At 41.4% G+C, this 20,743-nt stretch overlaps 1 protein-coding gene across 1 annotated transcript in view; it reads left to right on the plus strand.

Moving 5' to 3' along the window:
- The window catches only part of Kif11 (kinesin family member 11), a 47,281-nt gene extending 42,060 nt beyond the window's left edge, over positions 1–5,221 (plus strand). Inside the window, exons 20-22 of the mRNA XM_034494822.2 lie at positions 811–959; positions 1,849–1,965; positions 4,542–5,221. Of these exons, the coding sequence (XP_034350713.1) occupies positions 811–959; positions 1,849–1,965; positions 4,542–4,673 (398 nt within the window). The 3' untranslated portion in view covers positions 4,674–5,221. The remainder of the gene's footprint in view (positions 1–810; positions 960–1,848; positions 1,966–4,541) is intronic.
- Positions 5,222–20,743: the final 15,522 nt, after the last annotated feature.

Raw genomic sequence — 20,743 nt, forward strand, 5'->3', positions numbered from 1 at the left:
CTGTTACATATTAACAGTTAATTGACAATTATTAATGATTAATGGTTATTAATAATTGATTCCTCGTTGATTGTATGAATTATATACTTTTTTGAATGATATTTGTGGCATATAAATTACATCTCAAAGCTTTCTTTCTTTTTTTTTGATTGTTTGTTTGTTTTTTCGAGACAGGGTTTTTTTGTGTAGCCCTGGCTGTCCTGGAACTCACTCTGTAGACCAGGCTGGCCTCGAACTTAGAAATCTGCCTGCCTCTGCCTCCCAAGCGCTGGGATTAAAGGTGTGTGCCACTACTGCCCAGCAAAGTAAAAATTGTAAAGTAAAAATTGTAAAGAGTTTGTACTAAAGAATATTGGTTGATTTAGTTTCTTCAGTATTTCAGATTTATCATTAGCTATCAATGAAAATGAAATCTTATGTGAAAAGGCAAATAAAGAAATAGAACTGTGTAAAAGCACTGCACCAAATTTATAATGAAATAACTCCTTTCAAAGCTGGTAAAACTTTTAATTTCATTTCTCAGAATACCCAAAATCTTTCATAAGCCTAATACATCTTTTGTACTTTCTTAGAAATGAAAACTTCACATTTTTGGAGGTAGGATGACTTTTGAGAATTTTAAGATCTATAAAGATCCATTATTACAAAGCAAAATATTTCTAGCTTCAACCAGTATGTGCCTGGCAGGTAAAAAAGAAAAATCACTGTTTTTGGAAGACAAGTTACTTGAAAGTATTCATTTTAACATAACATTAAAAATTATATGTCATACTTAATTTCCCCCTGCTTTTCTAATGTCTGCTATAACAGGTATGACACCAGAGAGGAAAACTTATTTATATCCATCAACACTTGTGAGAACTGAACAACGGGGACAGCTCCTTGATCAGCTGCAAAAGAGCCAGCCCAAGCCAATAACCATGCTAAACTGCTCAGAAACCAGCAGAGAGCCGAGTCAGGTAAATTTAATACATAAGTTTAGAACTTTTCTATAATTGCATGTATGGGGGCACATATGTGCATGGGAGTGAGTGTCCATTCAGTATGTGTGCATGTGAGTGGAGGCAGGAGGTTGACTTTGGGTGCCTTCCTTAATTGCTCTCCACTGTATATACTGAAGTAGAGTCCCTCACTTGAACCCAGAGCTACCAGTTACCAGCTCTCCCAAGTACTGGGGTTACAGGTGGGCTGCAACATCCAAAAGATATTTTGGATTTAGGGATCCAAAATCTGGTCCTTCCATTTGAACCGCAAATGTTCGCCCGCTGAATTCTTGATGTGGTTGATTTAATATAATGTTACTTTGTACTTTCTAGTCTTATGCTGCTTTCTGGGAGAGTGCTGACTTTCTATTAATCTGATTAATTTTGAATTAATTAGGCTAGTAAATAATAATAACAAAATGTAGTATTAAGCTGTGATTGCATATCAGACACTGTTCTAAGTTCTTTCCACATATGTTAACTTAACCCTTTCAATAGCCCTATGGGAAGGCTATATCACATCTTTTAAATGATCAAGCTAAGAATTCTTTTGTCTCAGGTTACAAAGATGAAGCTGCAATTAGAAGCAAGGCAATCAAGCCCTTAGTTTGTGCTCTGTGGTTAATAGCAATAGAAAGGTTAATAGTACAGAAATAGTTAAATAGTTAAGAAATTAAAGAACAAGTACAAGCCAATACATTATATTTTGTAATTTTTCTAATAATTATCAAAATTTAACCTTTCCATAATGCTTCTACCTGTACTGCCCTAGAGCTAGGATTGTAAAGCATGCCCCTCCATATCCTGCTCAGTATGATGATCCAGCCATGGACTTAGCACTTACCACCTTCTTATCTTACTTTAGGACATGGATGAAGAGAGGGAGGTTCTGGAGCAGAGTACTGAAGAACTTTTAAGTCTAGAGACAAGTGTACATACCAGTGTGGATTGCTCTTCCAGCGGAGGTGTTCCATTTTTCCAGGTACTGATAATAATTTCACTCAAATTTTACTATTTAGTATAAAGGAACAATGCCTAATGTAGCCAGTAGCCATGCAGCTGAAATCCCCACACTTGTGAGGCTGAAGCAGGAGTTAGCTTAGGCCAACAAAGCAAAACCTGCCTTTCAAAAACAAAGCAGTAACAAAACACAGTATTCTTGGTGTAGAACAACAACAAAATTTAGTCATTCCTTTTTTTGTTTTGTTTTTGTTTTTCAAGACAGGGATTCTCTGTGTAGCCCTGGCTGTCCTGGAACTTACTCTGTAGACCAGGCTGTCCTCGAACTCAGAAATCCGCCTGCCTCTGCCTCCAGAGTGCTGGGATTAAAGGCGTGCGCCACCACCACCCGGCCCTAGTCATTCCTTTCTAATGGCTTGTTAATTTTGTTTTTTAAATTGTGTACATAATGTGATTGATGAAGAAATCTTCTATAGAATACATAAAGGTAAAATTTGACATCATTTATAACTTTAGAAAGTAATCTTTAGTTATTTTTTGTCTCATTTCTGCTTCTTATATTTCTTGAATTTGTACCTTTACCCAGCAGGTCCTGGTGTGCGTCTCTGTCCATTACATGCTGAGACTATAAATTATACTAGTGATTTATCCTGCCCACCTCGAGGCTGTCCTTGTTCATTTCTCCCCTGAGCTTCCTGAGCTCCCTGTTGCTCTGATGATGTACAATTAAGTCATCTGACAGATGCTATGCCCACCACCTTGTTATCGTACAGCTAGCCTAGAATTTAGCAATCCTCCTGCCATAAAAATTGCAGATGTGAGGCATCATGCCTTATTAACATATTTAGGAACAACCCATCCAAAAGTGCCTGGGGCCAAGTGAGGCACCACATACCTGTGATCATAGCACTTAAGAAACAGAAACAGTTTGATCTCCGAAAGTTCAAGGCCAGGCTGTCTTCATCATGATTCCAGACAAGTTAGGGACACACAGTGAGCCCTATCTCAAAACAAGTGCCCCTAAAATCCTACCTGGCAGCTTTCCCTGTATTTTGAAGATAGGAACCTAGATTAAAATAAAAATTTCCTATGCAAGACATATATCTGCATTTTACAGTTAGGATGCTAATACGTGTGTTTATATATATGTTATACATATATATTTTTACGTGTTTTATATATATACATACTCACATACATTATAATTTTATAATTATAAAATTATATAATTATATATTTATAAATTATATATAATATATAATTATATATAATTTTTATATAAATATATATAATTATATATATTTATATTATGTAATATATAATTATATATAATTACATAATATAAATTATATATAATATAATTTATATATTATAGATCTATTTTAATAGACTTTCTTGGGTTTTTTTCTTGAGGTCTAAAAGTTCTCTCTCCATCCCAAGTTTAAACTGGTACATTTTTACAGATTTCCTTAAATCCTTTATGTACCTCAAGGCAGCTTCACCCCCATATTCTTTTAACTCTTTACTTGTTATTGACCTGGCATAGCTAGTCATTCTTCATCATACCATTGCTCCACACTGGCGGCCTGATTCCTTATTATTGTTTGTGGCTTTTCCTTCTTTTGGTGCTGGGGTTAGAATTCAGGGCCTTCTGCATGTTGAGTAATTGAGTTATACCTCTAGAGTCTACAACTTTATAGACGTAGTTTGCTATTTGTCTCAGTGTTCATAATTGAGTGTGCAGGATGTTTCTCCTTGAAGTAGGAGGCTTCCAGGGATATAGAGTAAAAATTTTCTTTTTTTCTTCCTTTTTTCTTTTCTTTTCTTTTTTTTTTTTTTTTTTTGAGACAGGATTGCTTTTGTGTAGCTCTGGCTGTCTTGGAACTTGCTCTATAGACCAGGCTATCCTTTACTTCAGAGATGTAGAGTGTGAAACACGTTTTCAGTAGAAGATAAATAAGTCTTTCTTCATGGTGACAAAATTTCTTTTCTCTAAGCAACACTGCTGACATTTTAAACTGGATTTCTGTGTGTTGTGTTCAGCTTCCCTGCAGGTTGAACACTTCCACCGCCAGTTCTTAACTGGAGCTAGGAGCACTCTTGTATCTGTACTAACCTAAAATGTCTCAGGACATTGGCCTGTGTCCACTAGGGGGCAAAATCACTTGCTGTTGAGAACCACTGTCTTAAAGGGAAATTTGTAATTAAATTTTAGAAATAATGCAAAAAAGCAATATTTCTTGCCAAGTAGTGGTGGCACATGCCTTTAATCCCAGCACTCAGGAGGGAGGCAGAGGCAGGTGTATTTCTGTGAGTTTAAGGCCAGCTTGGGCTACACACAGAGAAACCCTGTCTTTAAACAAAAAACAAACAAAAAAGAAAAGCAATTCTTTCTACTTCCATTACTGTTAAAGAAGGCCTTACTTGTTTTTTTATTAAAAAAAAAAAAAGTTGACTCAAATATGTGTTGAACCTTTGTGTTTTGTGGTTTTCAAGTTTAATCTTTTGACTGTAATGCATAGAACTTTGATAATAAAATGTTACTATCTAGTAAATGTTACATTATTGTGACTTCATTTCATCCCCTTAAACCCACAGCATAAAAAGCCACATGGAAAAGACAAAGAAAACAGAGGCTTTAACCCAGTGGAGAAGTGTAAAGTGGAAGAGGCCTCGGAGCACTCCGTCTCCAAGAGCAGACTGCCACTGCGCACCTCCATGAACCTCTAGCTGATACGAGAGTTAGGGTGGCGTCTTTAAAATACAACCCAAAGCTCCACAGTCTGAAGCTGTGTACAGATGAGTATGGGATAGACTATATGAGGGCCCCACAGTAACTGTAGTTACATGGAAAGTCTTTTTTTATAACTCCTGTAGTCCAAGTATGTAGTAAGTTGGGTGCCATTTGGGCTTTACATTGAATATGTATGTGTGTTTCTAGATTTTTTATATAAAGAAGCTCTTCTGTAACAATTATTTTTCTTGTAAATAATTAAATACGAAATAAATGAAAATCGTTCCAGGTTTAAACTTGTAATGGAGAATGCCATCTCCTTTGCTGTCTGACTAAGGCTAAGTTCAGTGTGTATTTCCCTACCTCTGACCAGCCTTTTCTATTTTGTCTTTGGCTTACTTCTCCCTTTTCCTGTCACTTAGCCATTTGTAGGCCCACAGAAAGGTTTCCTTATTATGAGAAACCTGGGGTTTTACCTAGAAATCTTTACATTTCACTGATTACTTCTATAATCATTGTCAAAATAAACCTGACCCTGGAAGTACCCTTCCTTCTGAGCTCTTCATTTGTTCCTCCCTTGATATGCAGGCATCTCATTCCTTCCTGAGGTCTGACACATGTCACCAGCCTCCCTGCAGTGTCAGCTGCTGTTACAGGAGAACTGTCTAGAGCTCTAACTCACGCTTTGAGGCCCCACTCTAAGGCCTGTGACTCTTAGAAAGGACAAGACTGAAAGTAATAGAAGAGAAGGTGGGGAAGAACCTCAAATACCTGGGCACAGGGCAAAAGTTCCTGAACAGAACACCAATGGCTTATGCTCTAAGATCAAAAATTGACAAATGAGACCTCATAAAATTGCAACGTTTCTGTAAGGCAAAGGACACTGTCAATAGGACAAAATGGCAACCAACAGATTGGGAAAAGATCTTTATCAGTCCTATATCTGATAGAGGGCTAATGTCCAATATATACAGAGAACTCAAGAAATTACACTCCAGACAACCAAATAACCCTATTAAAAATGGGGTACAGAGCTAAACAAAGAATTCTCAACTGAGGAAACTCAAATGGCCAAGAAGCCCCTAAAGAAATGTTCAACATCCTTAGTCATCAGGGAAATGCAAATCAAAACAACCCTGAGATACCACCTCACACCAGTCAGAATGGCTAAGATCAAAAACTCAGGTGACAGCAGATGCTGGCGAGGATGTGGAGAAAGACACATGTTGTTGGTGGGTTTGCAAGCTGGTACAACCACTGGAAATCAGTCTGGCAGTTCCTCAGAAAATTGGACATAGCATTACCTGAGAACCCAGCTATACCACTCCTGGGCATATACCCAGAAGATGCTCCAACATATAACAAGGACATATGTTCCACTATGTTCGTAGCAGCCTTATTTATAATACCAGAAGCTGGAAACAACCCAGATGTCCTTCAACAGGAATGGATACAGAAAACATGGTACATTTACACAATGGAGTATTACTCAGCTATTAATAACAAATTTGTGAAATTCTTAGGCAAATGGATGGAATCATTTAGGCAAATGGATGGAGTGAGGTAACCCAATCACAAAAGAACACACATGATATGCACTCACTGATAATTGGATACTAGCCCAATAGCTCACAATACCCAATATACAACTCACAGACCACATGAATCTTATGAAGAAGGAAGACCAAAGTGTGGGTGCTTTGGTCCTTAGAAGAAGTAACAAAATACTCACGGGAGCAAATATGGAGACAAAGTGTGGAACAGAAACTGAAGGAGGGGCCGTCTGGAGACTGTTCCACCTGGGTATCCATCCCATGTGCAATCACCAAAGGTAGACGCTGATGTGAATGCCAGGAAGTGCATGTTGACAGGAGCCTGATATAGCTGTCTCCTTAGAGGTCTTCCAGAGCCTGACATATAAAGAGGTGTATGCTCACAGCTAACCATTGAGCTTATCATGGGGTTGCCAATGGAGGAGTGACAGAGAAGACTGAAGGAGCTGAAAGGGTTTGCAGCCCCATGGGGAGAGCAACAATACCAACCAACCAGAGCTTCCAGGGTCTAAACCACCACCCTGGGAGCACATAGGGAGGGACCCATGGCTCCAGCTGTATATGTAGGAGAGGTCCTTGGTCCCATGAAGGTTGGATGTCCCAGTGTGGGTGAATTTGAGGGTGGGGAGGTGGGAGTGAGTGGGTAAGTGGGGGCACATCCTTATAGAAACAGGAGGAGGGGGGTTGGAATGGGGGTTCTGGGGGGGAATGGGGAAAGGGGATAACATCTGAAATGTAAATATCCAATAAAAAAATGACAAGACTTTTTTTAAACTACCAATTATGACTATAATTTCTATTTGTTTATCTTTGAAAACTATTTTTTGTATATAATAAAAATGTATATATACATTCTGTTGAAATACTTTTTTGATCTGACAACCCTATTTCTGGAAGTTGGCCATTTCAAGATGAACCAGGGCACCTACCTAAAAGGAATGTATGCAGAGAATAAATGTGGTCACATCACAGTTCAATGTATATAGTTCAGAGTAATGTGGTTTTTTTCTATTTTTGACAAAGTCTCATTATGTAGCTCAGGCTGGCTTTGGACTCACTATGTAACCGGACAATCCTTTGTCATCCTTCTGAGGCCTGGGGTTACAGGCATCATCACTGTGCCTGGCTTTATAGGTGAGACTTTGTAACTAAAAACTAACTCTTAATAGAAAATTAGAGAAGATATTACTTTAAGAAATTGATTTTCTTGTGCCATTTCTCCAGCTCATTGTAGAAACAGAAATGTTATTTTAATAAAAACAATTGATAAATTTCTCTGCGAACAGATGTCAACCTAATCTGTGGATATTATCTAATATGTTTTTGGTAAATCTCTAGTTGGTAATTGTTTTTAATTAAATTATTCTAATTTTTTAATTCTGCCTGTCTGTATATTTGTGCACTACTTTTTGTCCTTGGTGTGCTTGGAGGCCAAAGATCCCCTGAAACTGGAGTTTGGACCTTTGTGTGCCACCATGTGTGCAGCCTGAACTCTTTAATCTCCCCATCCCTCCCCACCCCCAGCCATCTCAGGCCTGAAATTTGTTCCTTTACTTGCTTGCCCATAATTTTGTATTTGTTAGTGGTATTTATAGTGGTGAAACTCCTAAAACAGATTTCTATATAAGTCCTACCAAGGAAGACGTCAGGCTTCCACTCATCCAAGCACATATACCTTGGACATATGTATATTTGGAAAAGACCCACCCTACACAACCTGAAGTACAGCTTATATTATTCTGCCTCAGTCATTGTTCTTTTCGAATGGCTCTGCAACTGGTTTAACTGCCCAACAAGCTACTGAATAGCAAAAGTAATAACTTAGCCCTACAAATCTTCATGTGCAGTATCAGACAACCAACCAAGTATGGTATCAGCAAAAATGGGAGTGTTGCATGGCATAGTGGCAAAGGTTTGTAACTGTGGAACCCGGTAGGCTGAGGCAGGAAGAGCATAAGATTAAGGCTAGCCTGGGCTACATAGTAGAAACCTGTCAAAAACAAGAAAACAAGAATGCCTTAGTAGATAACTTCAAGCAACTTAGAAAAATCAAGTGAAAGGTGTTGCACCTTGTCCATTTGCCAGGACTCTGGAAACAGTCAAAGATTTAGCTCCAAGCATGTGCTGAATCAGAAAAAGGACTGACCTTTTCCCATTCTCCATCTTGAAGCATCTACAACAGTTATGAACTTGCAGCCATAGGCCTAAAGTGATGGATGGCTCTACTAGTAAAGTGGTTGCTGTACAAGCATGAGGATGTGAGTTTGGATCCTTAGCAACTACCCCAAAGCCAAGCAGGGCCTAGCAACAGGCATCTGTAGGGGCATAATGGGGCAGATGGAGACAGGTCCCTAGAGCTGACTGGCCAATGGATAAAGTCCGTAGACATCATCCACAGCACGAACATGCAAGATGGGGTCCTGGTGATGTCAGCTCCTGCATCAAAAACCTGCCTGGAGCAACCTGACAGACAGACACTGTTGGATTAACTCAAAAGTGGAAAGTGGGAAACAGTTCTCACATGGTACAGTACAGATGAACAACCCACCTGGGCCAGTTACAGTTAGGTAAAGAAAGACGCCAATATAGCCCGAGGGCAAGCAGTGGAGAGGATTCAGAAAGTTATGAACAAGCCCAAAGTGAGTGGCACACACAGAGCTCCAAGAAGACGACTTCTGGCTTCTGGCTTCTGGCTTCTAGCGAATCTGTAGGCTTAGGCGGAGAAGGTAAGGTGAAGGTAGATCATGTTAAAATGGCCAGAGAATGCATTGCAAATGTGACCCAATGCACACAGCTAATCTGCCAAAATGGTATTTTCTTGATTTTACTTTTAGATGTCTGGTCTGCAAGGAAACTTCATTAGAGATTTTTCTTTTATGTGTATGTGTGAACAATGTGCATATTTGTGCAGGCGTCCTCAGAGATCAGGAGGTGTTATATCCCAGAGCTGGAGTTTTATCCCTGGAGTGTAGTTGTAAGTTGCCAGCATCCTGGGACCTAAACACAGGTCCTCTTGTAAGGGTAGCAGATGCTCATAAGAGCTGAGTCAGCTCTCCAGCTCCTTCAAGAAAACTTGTCGCTATAGTTTAGAAAAGTCACTATGGCCCTACAGCCATAGCAAGCAATAGAAAAGACGCCTGAGCAGAGAATTGGATTTCTGGCTAGTGCCTTATGACAGTCACACCATTCAGCTGTAAAACATAAAATGCAGCCTGAAGGGTGGGAAGAAATAGGCACCATTCATTCACAGGAGAAAGAGGCAGAAACTGAGGAAGCTTTTCCTGTAGGTGTTGTCACAATTTTACGCAAACCCCACAGTGTTTAGTAATGCTTCCGGCTCATGTTCATAATGTAATGTTTAAGCCAGGTTAGGCATAGTATCCCCAGGCATTCCTCACTCATGGTTAAAAAACAAAACAAAACAACCCACAATAACAACAACTTTGGAATTTTAAGCTTGAGAGATACTGTGTAGATTTGTTTTGTTTTGTTTTTTTAAATCCATAATATTCTTACTCTGGATTTGTGTGTGAAGTGTTTGTGTGTGTGCCATAGTGTGTATGCACACGGGAAGTCAGGGGACCACTTCGTGTGTTTGGTTCCCTCCTTCCACTTTTATGTAGGTTCCCAGGATCGAGTAGGTTCTTAGGTTTGTACTGTTGGGTAGCAAGTGCCCTTTTACCCACTGAACTGCCTCCTTTTTAAAGAGACAGTCTCATTTTTCCCAGGCTGGCTTTGAACTTACCATGTAGCCAAAGGTGAGCTTCGACATCTTGTCATCCTGCCTCTGCTTCCCAAATATTAGGATCACACACAAGTGGGTGTTACCATGTGTGTCTGCACAGTGCATTATATTTATATTGGTTATAGTTATCCTGTTCTGGAATATCCAAAGCTCAAGACAGTCTAGAGTTTAGTACTAGACAAAATTTTTTAAATCAACTCTGTTATTCTCAAAGAGTCAAAGTAAAACAGGACACTCCCCGAGTTGAGAAGATATAGGTGAGTATAGGTGAAACCACTATGAAAAGGAGCCGTAAAAGTCAAAGACATCACTCAGGGGTCCGGTGGTCAGTGTGAACAAGAAGTGGGATAACGAGTGAAGCTCAGAGTGTTTTTCCAGGTTATCCAATGAGAGACCTTAGGTGCATCATCAGACAAACAGATGTTTGCAAAGCTAGTCCCAAGACAGCAGAGATGGGTACAGAAGGGACATTTAAGCAATAATGCTCAAATCACTTCAGATGTGCTGTAACTTTTTAATCTATACAACTAAGAAATGCATTGAACTCCAAACAAGATAAACTCAGAAGAAAATCACATCAACACACAATATCATAAAACTCTCTAGAGCTGAAGACAGAAGCTTCTTGCAACTTGGTTATCGGGAAGGAAAAGCTCCTGGTGTCTTCATGCTGATTTCGAAGGTATACAGTACATGACAAAGTAAAAGTACTGTAAGAGCAAGAGTTTGTAGGCTATTGCTATAACATTGATATTAATCTAGGAAAACAAGTGGTTTTAACTGCTCAGCCATGGTGTGTGTGTGTGTACGTGTGTGTGTGTGTGTGTGTGTGTGTGTGTGTGTGTGTGTACTGCACATACCATGGAATGGGGAGACGTCTGCGGACAACTTGCATGAATCGTTAAAATCTTGCTACCAATGCCTTGGCTTGGAAAGCCAGCTAAGAGGCTAGTGGTTGTTTGAGACAGGGTTTTATGTAGCCCAGGCTGGCTTCCCTGTAGCCAAGGATTACCTTGAACTTTTAATCCTCTTGGCTTTACCCCATGAGTGCTGGGATTACAGGCCAGTGCCACAACACCAGGTTCATTTGGGGACTGATCCAGGGCTTCCTATGTGCCAGGCAAGCACTCTGCCAACTAAGCTACATTCCCAGCCTTAGGCAAGAGGCTTGGTTCTGCTGGTGCATCAGTGGCGGGCCACATCTGAGACACTTTCCCTTTCATTCCTCATTGAATCACAGATTAGGTGATTTGGTAAATCAGAATTTAAAAAGTAGTGGCTGGAGAGATGGCTCAGAGATTGAGAGCACTGTCTGCTCTTCCAGAGGACCGGAGTTCAAGTCCCACCAACCACATGGTAGCTCACAAACATCCATAATGGGACCTGATACCCTCTTCTGGTGTCTGAAAACAGGTACAGTGTACTCACATACATAAAATAAATAAATCTTTTAAGTTTTTTGTAATGATTTATTTATTTTATATATATGAGTACACCATTGCTCTCTTCAGACACACCAGAAGAGGGCATCAGACCCCCATTGCAGATAGTTGTGAGCCACCAGGTGGTTGCTGGGAATTGAACTCAGGATCTCTGGAAGAGCAGTCAGTGCTCTTAACCACTGAGCCATCTCTCCAGCCCTAAATAAATCTTTAAAACACAAGAATTTAAAAATAAAAAGCAAAACAACAACAAAAACTTTATTATTTTATGTGTGGTTTGCTTGCCTATATGCCTGTGCACCATGTTCATGTAGTGTCCTCAGAAGCTGGAAGGCAATGTTGGGTCCCTGGAACTGATGTTTGTGAGCCATTGTGTGGGTGCTGGGAATCAAACCCAGGACCTCTGCAAAAGCAGCCATTGCTCCTAACCTCGGACCTATCACTCCAGTCCCTTTAAGCTTCCTTTTAAAGAATCTATTCATTTTTTTTAAATCAATGTCAGTACTAGATGACCTGATAAGTGCTAACAATCTTTTCTCGAATTTCCTATAAAGACAAATAAACAAAACATATGACTTAAAAAATAAAATAAAATTAGGAGCTGGGAGGAGGTGGTGCATCTGGAAGCCAAAGGCAAGGTCTCAGAGTTCAAAGCCAGCCTAGTCTACAGGGCAAGTTTCAAGACAGCCAGGGCTACACAGAGAAAAATCTGCCTCAGAAAACAAACAAATGGAATAAACGAAAGTTAGGAGAGACGCCTTAGCAGTTAAGAACACTGGCTGCTCTTCCTGAAGTCCCAGCACCGGTAAGTCCAGTTGCAGGGAATATGGTGCCCTCTTTTGGCCTGGCACATACATGGTTCACAAACATACATGCCTGGATAACACCCATACACATAAATAAATCTTCAAAACATATATTAGATAATGTATTGGGCATAGTGTCACATGCCTTTAATCGTAGCCCTTGGGAGGCAGAGACAAATGGATTTCTGTGCTATTGTTTGAAGCCAAGTCAGCCAGCGCCACATAGTGAGATTCTGTTTCAAAAACAAAACAAAACAGCCTGGAGAGATGACATCGTGGTTAAGAGTACTTGTTGCTCTTGCAGAGGACCTGGGTTCAGTTCCCAGCACCCACATGGCAGCTCACAACCATCTCTAACTCCAGTTCCAGAGGCTCCAAATGCCTCTTTTGGCCCAGATGACTTGGGAGACCCTGGGGATTGCTGGTCCTGCATTGCTATTGTGGGTGTCATTGGCAGTGGCAAAAGTTGTAAAATCCCCATTCCAACAACCATTTATTGAGTGTTTACTATATGCCAGAAATTTATCTGTTAACAATGTATTTAATCTTCACGTTAGGGCTGGTGTGATGCTATGTATTCAAATGCTAAATTCTATACCCCAAGATCTGGTTGCCCCAAGATGAGCAAATTCTCTCTCCCCACCCTCACTGCTCCCCCACCCTCTCTCTCACACACACACACCAGCAGTAGATCAAGGAAGGCAGGACACACACACACACACACACACACCAGCAGTAGAGCGAGAAAGGCAGGACTTGAGAGGACTTGAGGATGGAGTGAGGGGTCTCAGAAGAGAATAGGGGAGAAAAAGAGAAGAGACAAGGAGAGAAAGAAGCCCCCATGAGAGGAGATGGACCATGAGCATGTGACCAGGAAAAATAAGTAACAAGGGACATAGGCCTGGGATCTAAGTTAGAATGGCTCCCAAGTCTGCCCAATCTAGGCCTACAGCTTGTAAATAAAATATCAGGATTGTGTGTCTTTTATACAGGCTAGCTAGAATATAAAAATATCGTTTACATTCACAACAACATCAAATCATGAAAAGGGTATTAATCTAATCCCATTGCTACATTTAAGGAACCGGGAGCCTAAAGATGCTAAGAAAGCTGTGGGTGTCGCTCAGTGGTGGAGTGTGGGAATGCAGGTTTGATCACCCGCGTCAAAGAACATCATCAAAACTCACAGGAGCCAGCAAGATGGAATAGTGGGTAAAGGCACTTGGCTACAAAAGCCCAGTGACCTTAGATTGATCTCCCTACTCATCTAAAGGTTCAAAATCTCCCCGAAGGTATCTACTAATCTCCGACTGTATGCCAGATTGTTTAGCAACTGGACTCAAATTTCAAAAGGCAAAAAATGGGGGTTTTGTAATACCACTTCCCGTTTCATCCTCTCGTGTATTCCCACCATTGTCTGTGTCCTCCCGCTATCATTTCCTATTTGTCTCCATTTTTGACACCTATAATTTCAGCTAGAAAATTTGCTTTTAGGTCCAACCTACGTGTGAGTAATATTTTCCCGATTCTCCTAATAATCCCAGAATCTGTTAATGAGCCAGTTGGAAATAATTTCACATGCCAGATCCAGTTCACAGCTGGGGGAAATGCAATCAAAGTCAAGCATTGCTTGACAGCTGTGCGGTCCCTCCAGCTCCAGCAGGTAAGGATGGAGTGAGTGAGCTCACTGCTGCTGCATGCAGATACCTCCCGGCTTCCTAAATGGCTCCCATGGCTCTCCCAGATCCCCACCCTTCACAACCCCTCAGTGTTCCCCCACCTCCTTGAATTGATCTCTGTATCACTCTCTGTGTCTGTCTCTGTGTCTCTGTCTCTCCTCCCCCACCCCCCACACACATACATGTTCATTGACTTCCTTATGGTCTTTCAATATTGGTTGTCTTTCTCTTTTCTCAGAATAGAATCCTTAGAGCCAAAGGATGAGGCCATTCCGTCCCCATAGTTTCCCAAATGACTTCATGAAATCTTTGTTTGTTTGTTTGTTTGTTTGTTTGTTTGTTTTTTCGAGACAGGGTTTCTCTGTATAGCCTTGGCTGTCCTGGAACTAACTCGGTAGACCAGGCTGGCCTCGAACTCAGAAATCCACCTGCCTCTGCCTCCCAAGTGCTGGGATTAAAGGCATGCGCCACCACTGCCCGGCGATTTCATGAAATCTTAAAAAAAAAAAAAAAAAAAAAAAAAAAAAAAAAGAATCTAGACTGGTTTTTTTTTTTTTCCCTTCAGACATTTTGTTCCTTGGCAATCGAGTCCATCTGTTGAGGGTTGGGGGTAGATCTAGTGGGGCAGGTTGGTGCGCTGACTAGAAGAACCCATGATTCAGACAGCAAGAGTCGTGCTTCATCATTTCTGCTACCTTCTCAAGGGCTGTCACCTAGGAGTCTGGCAGTACACTCTTAGACTCAGATTATCTGTTTTGATATCACTTCTGCTGTTGTTAGGTCTTGCTGAAACTCTAGGTTACACACGTAAGGCTTCCAGATGGCATCCTTCCCTCATTAAAAGAACTACTAATGTGAAATACTACTTTAGCGAGATAATTTACATACTATACAACTCACCCCTTATTTTTCCCCTCAGGCTGGGGAGATAACTCAGTGGTTAAGGCACTTGCTGAGTAAGCACCCGTGTTCGGGTTCCCAGAGCCCTGATACACGATGGGTGGACATGGCAGCTTCTTTGTAATTCCAGGACAGACAAGGGCAAGACTAGCCATATTGGTGAGACAGGGTTTGACTGGGAGATTCTGCATATACATACACACACATATATTAGACTTTTTCAGAGACGGTTTCTCTGTGCAGCTCTGCCTGTCTTGGACCTCTGTCTGTAGACCAGGCTGGCCTCAAACTCATAGATCCACCTACCTCTGCCTCCTGAGTTTAATCTCTTCCTGGGTGTGCCCCACTACACCTGGCTACATAATATTATATTGTGCAGATCTACATTTTTACTTATCCACATGTGGATTGTTCACGTCGGACAGTGTTTCCATTGTTTAGCAAGTATGAATAACTGCTAAAAACAAGCTTTTGTGTGAACATGCATTATCACTTCTTGAGTCTTAACCTAAGGGTGGAAATATGGTAGCCCATTGGAACCAACCTTCTCCTGGTATTTTGGTCACGGGAACTGTGTGTGTAACCATCCTGAGAATGAGACTGTTTCCCCATGTCAGTTTACACTGCTGCCCCAGAGATATAAGGAATCCAAACACTACATGCCCACTAACCCTTGTTTTCACAGACTTCTCATAGCTGTCCTGTGCAAAGTGATGTCTTACTGTGGTTTTCATTTGCATTTATTTCCCTGATGACTAATGGTGTTGAACATCTCTTTGTGTGCTTACTAGCTACCTCTATCTAATCTTCTGAAGAAATGCCTACTCAGATCTTATACCCATTTAAAAAAAAACTTATTATTCAGCTCATCACCTTTTATATTGTACAAATACCATAAACTATATAGTCTGTGGGTAGTAAAACCCACCTGCGGCAGAGTGCTGTGCAGAGTGTGTGGTAACTTAGGAAATGTGGAAAGGGAACGTAGGTGAATCTGCCACAGCGGGAGCCCATCCTCTCTCTTCTTTCAGGCTTTGATACCATCCATGTCACAGACGCTGACTAGATATTTAAATGTTAACACATTAGTTTAAAAAAAAAAACCTAAAACTCTACCTAGCTTTTGTCAAATGTTAAATAAGATAAAAATAATTTTATATGAGGCGTAATAAATTGTTCATTCCAACAATTGAAGGGACTGCACCTTTCAAGGTAAATGCAGGTAGAACCAAGTTGCGATAGCAAAATCCACTGTTGTGTTCGAGCACAGCTCATTCGAAAGTTTAACTCTACGGAGACTTAATTGTTGAAAACAAGTCGCAGGAGTTTACCTAAGTTCTCAGTGGGTAAGTGAGAGGCCAGAACTACTTTTTCCTCCTGCAAAATTCGTTCTCTTGCACAATAACAATGACTAAAATAAATGGCACCAAATTTTTGGCGAGTCTTGTTTAATTCGGCATATAATTAAAATCTCATGTAGCCTTATTGGTTTTAGTATCCAGCAGAGAGAAAATATTGAAACTCCAAGAGATTTTGAATTAAATAGCTACAGCAGTTTTGTTTTATTAGTTCTGACTGTGTGAAAAAAAAAATCATACGGACAACTTTGGAAAAACTGACTTCTTTTAGAGCCCCAAATGACTTTTAAAACAATAAAACAAACTATAAAGCCTACACAAGTGATATTAAAATTATGTAGTTCAAGAAATGTGACATTCACAAATGTGGTTGTAATTTTTTTTTTTTTAACTACAGCAAAGTGGACGTGGATCTATTGGGTTTTGAAAAGGCAGTGTTATATAGTTTAGCAGAATTAAGTGCTTCAATTTGCTGGTGAGGATTATGTAGCTGAGTTGGAATGTCAGAGCCAATACCTCTAAGGCCTCCACCCACTTTCCCAGGTCTGTGGCTGCAGCAGAGAAAAGATGGATGCACCTCAACAGGTGATGACTTAATAATCCTGCATTAGCGGTTATTTCCCAGCATCTTAATATTTACTTTTGGGAGGTTTACAGATTTCCATCTTTTTGGCTGGTAGCTGCATCAAGCACGGATTAAATGAGGACCATAAACCCAAATATTCCTGAGGAGAATACAGGGGTTTGGGTAAGGACACTAACTGACCTGCAGGAATCATTCGGTGATTCCGAAAGGGGGTGGGGGTGGGGGAGAAGAGTACAAAAGATCAAACAGAAGGTTGGGGAAATATTTCATGAGGAAGAACAGTTTCCTGATAGTTCAACAAGGTCCCAGATTTCTGGGTATTCAAATACCATTTTTTTGAAGGTGCATTTGAACTTCAAATAGTAACAGTTCTTACTTGGCCTCCAGAGTTTTTCTGGAACCTAAACCACACTGAATTCTCTATCAGGGCAGGTGATGAGAATGGTCCATGGTGGGGCCAGCAGTGGAGTCACCTGTGGAGACCGGGATTGTGTAAGAACCCCCCAGCAGTCTCCAAAGATGAGGCACTAGTGAAATTGTATAGAGACCTAATGAATAATTAACAACAACAAAAAAGCTTTTAAAGCTGAGTGGTACCAGGTGTAAGTGGCTCCTGCCTGTAATCTTATTTGAGACATTGAGGCAGGAGGCTCTCAAGCTCAAGTTCAACCCCGATAACTTAGCAAGACCCTGTCTCAAAACAAAAAAGGGGAGGCTGGAACTGTCGCTCAGTTGATTGTTTTTTGTTTGTTTGTTTGTTTGTTATTATTTGGTTTTGCCTAATATGCATGAAACCCTGAGTTTGATTCTTAGTGCTACATAAACCAGAAGGAGCATGTGTGTGCCTGTAACCCCAGCACAATGGGAAGTGTAGGCAGAAGGATGGACGTTTGAGACCATCCTTGGTTACATATTGAGTTGGAGGCCAGCCTAGGCTACTACATAAGACCCTGTCTCAAACTAATTAAACTGAAGGAGGCTAAGTATAGAGCATTCGTCTAGCATGTGTAAGGCTCTGGCTTCAACCCCCAATAATAAGTACCCAACTAACAAAAGAGTCCGTGTGAATGAATCCTGTGTGTGGGGTACATCTATGGAGGCCAGAAGGCAGTGTCAGATTACTGGAGTTACAGGCAGTTGTGAGCTTCCCCATATGGGTGCTGGATCTGAACTTGGATCCTCTGGGAGAGTAGCATGTGTTCTTAAACAGTGAGCTTGAATTTGAGCACTGTGTGCATGCAGTGCCCCCCAGAGGCCAGCAGAGAGCATCTGGGATAGAACCTGGGTCCTCTGCAAGTAACTCTTACCTACTAAGCCATTTCTCCGGTCACTATTACATTTATTCTGCCTGCACACTGGCGCCTAAGTGCCACAGCCAGTGCCCGTGTGATCAGAGAGATACCATGTCTCACGAGCAGACTCATTCCCTGGGAGGCAAGCACCTCCATCTGTTGAGCCACCTCTGACCTAGCACTTTAATTATTTTAATAAACAAAAACTAGACTTCTTCTTTCCCAGTTTTTATACTGAAAATTTTGAAAGCTACCGTGCAGTTAAAACTATAGCACAACAGAAACCTGAATGTTCTTAACCTAAACTCACCAATTAATATTTTGGGATGTTTGGTTTATTCCCTTCTTTTTCTATACATATGTATATACTTACAGTTGTGTACATATGAATAACTATACACGTGGATATAGTGAACTGCTCAAAGGTTGCAGGTATCATTTTCTTTTTTGTTTAAGATTTATTTATTTTATGTATGTGAGTACACTATAGCTGTCTTCAGACACACCAGAAGAGGGCCTCAGATCCCATTCCAGATGGTTGTGAGCCACCATGTGGTTGCTGGGAATTAAACGCAGAACCTCTGGAAGAGCAGTCAGTGCTCTTAACCACTGAGCCATCTCTCCAGCCCCTATCATTTTCTTAAAATGCTTCAGTTTACATCTTAGTAGTAGGTTTCCAATATTTACCTCACAAGACCAAAATCGCACCTAACATAGTACCAGTGAAATATTGCCATCTACGTACAATTCATTTTTATTCCTATTTTTACCCCAAATCCAAAGAAATTCGTTAATTCTGTAAGCTTGCCAGAATCATCTTCAATGGGTCACTCAATACCTGTGTGTCTAATGAGTCTTTCCTGAACCATAAAACTTTCTACATTAAAAAGTATCTCATTATTATTGTGTTTGATGTGTGTTTTGGGCACTCCAGCTATGGTGCTACAAGGGAAGTTCCCCCCCACCCCCCAATGTGGGGTCTGAAGCTTGAATTTGAGTCCTTACTGTGCAGCATCAGGGAGACAATCTCCCATCGGCTGAGCCACCTCACTGGCCTCAAATGTTTTATATTTGTTCTGTCATTCTTCATTTTCCCACCCACCACTCCTTTATTTCACTTAAGTTCAATGGACTTAGAAATAGCATAATTTACGATGCATTTTCTCAACTTCGATACTGTGTATAACGTGTCATGGTAAGCATGTGAGGGCAGAGGGTAACTGTGGGATTGGTTCTTCCTTCCACCACGTCTTCCGTGGATCGATACCAGGCTAGCACTCTGACAACGATGTATTTTTTGAAAGCTTAAATACCGAGGAGCTTGCCCACCGGAAGCCCCTTCAAACAGTCTGTTGTCTTCCCACGGTGCCTGGCGCAAGATATCTGTCTTTGCGCTGACCAGAAACCTTAGAAGGTTCAGTTTTCCAGGTATTCAGAAGTCTTCTCTTTCCAGCTCTGCCCCTCTTCATGGGGGACCCGAAATTAATCTTGTTTTCCTTCTATGGTTCAGAGTGAACACACGGAGATATGTCCTTACTAGCCCCCAAGGTTTTAATTCAAATAACAGGGCTTCGCATTCACGGGTGTCTGTGCTAGTGGCTTTTGTCTGTCATTATTCTGAAAGATGCCGGTGACTCCATCCCCAAGCAGTTGGGAACCTTTATGTCCAGTCCCAAACGGGTCAGGTAAGAAAAGCCCAGGGCAATAAACGGACCAAGACTGCACTCAAGTGCCCTTCTGTACTCAAGTGTCACTCACACCCTAGGCTCGTTGACACCTACTTATCTTTCAAACATTATTTCCTTTGGGAAGACTTTCTCTTTCTCAAAGTGATTCTGTCCTTTACCCGAAACGAGGTGTCGGGAGTTCCCTAAGATTTCTGACCTTTACACATGATTTCTCTCTAGTATGTATGTTATTGTGTTCAGTTTGTTTCCTGCTTCCACCAGGACAGAGAGGACACCTCTCTCATTTGCTAATGACGCACAGTAGTTGCTCAAGAAAATAATGTGTGAAGTGAAACTCGGACCCAGGTCCTCTGGCCACCAGTTTTCTCTTTCGCCTTCAGTCTCATTGCAGCGGAAGATATAACTCCAAAGGATAAAACTTAATATCTCAATTGAAAAAAAGTCAGGGAGTTTTTCTATTAAGAGAAGACCTTAGCAGAACTGCCCAACTCAAGGTGTGGTCACCGTAGGAGGTCGTCAATCAAGAAAATGCCCCTTTGCCCCAGAGGCGAGCGAAGCCGCACAGAGTCGAGGCCACACTGAGCAGCGCGGCACGGGCTTTGAATAGAAAACACGTGTAAAACCTCAGAGCTCGGCTGCGCGCAGCTGTGTCCTTCAAGGCCCGGGGACAGAGGTCCAGGAGCACCTCCCATCCCCATTGGATCGAAGAACACTGCACAGCCTCTGTCCTGCACCATAGGATCAAGGTCTTGTCTTGATACCGGTCTGGAGCAGATTCCGTTAGCATCCAGGGAGGTGGCCGAGTTAGGGGGTCCCCAAATAGAGAGTCTGGAGCACCTGCAGTCTTGCTGTCAGTACCCGTCTGGGACGCAGCCAACGGCTAGGGTCTTCTCTTTGGAGCTCCGAGCTGCAGAGGTAACCCGTTCTCGACAGTGCCACCGTTACCCCAAGAATCAGCAGCCTCCTAGGAGGTGGCTCTGGCGCCCGAAGGTGCCGTCCTGCCGGCGCGGCGGCCTC

Source organism: Arvicanthis niloticus, chromosome 1 (assembly GCF_011762505.2).
Source record: "Arvicanthis niloticus isolate mArvNil1 chromosome 1, mArvNil1.pat.X, whole genome shotgun sequence".
Taxonomy (NCBI): domain Eukaryota; kingdom Metazoa; phylum Chordata; class Mammalia; order Rodentia; family Muridae; genus Arvicanthis; species Arvicanthis niloticus.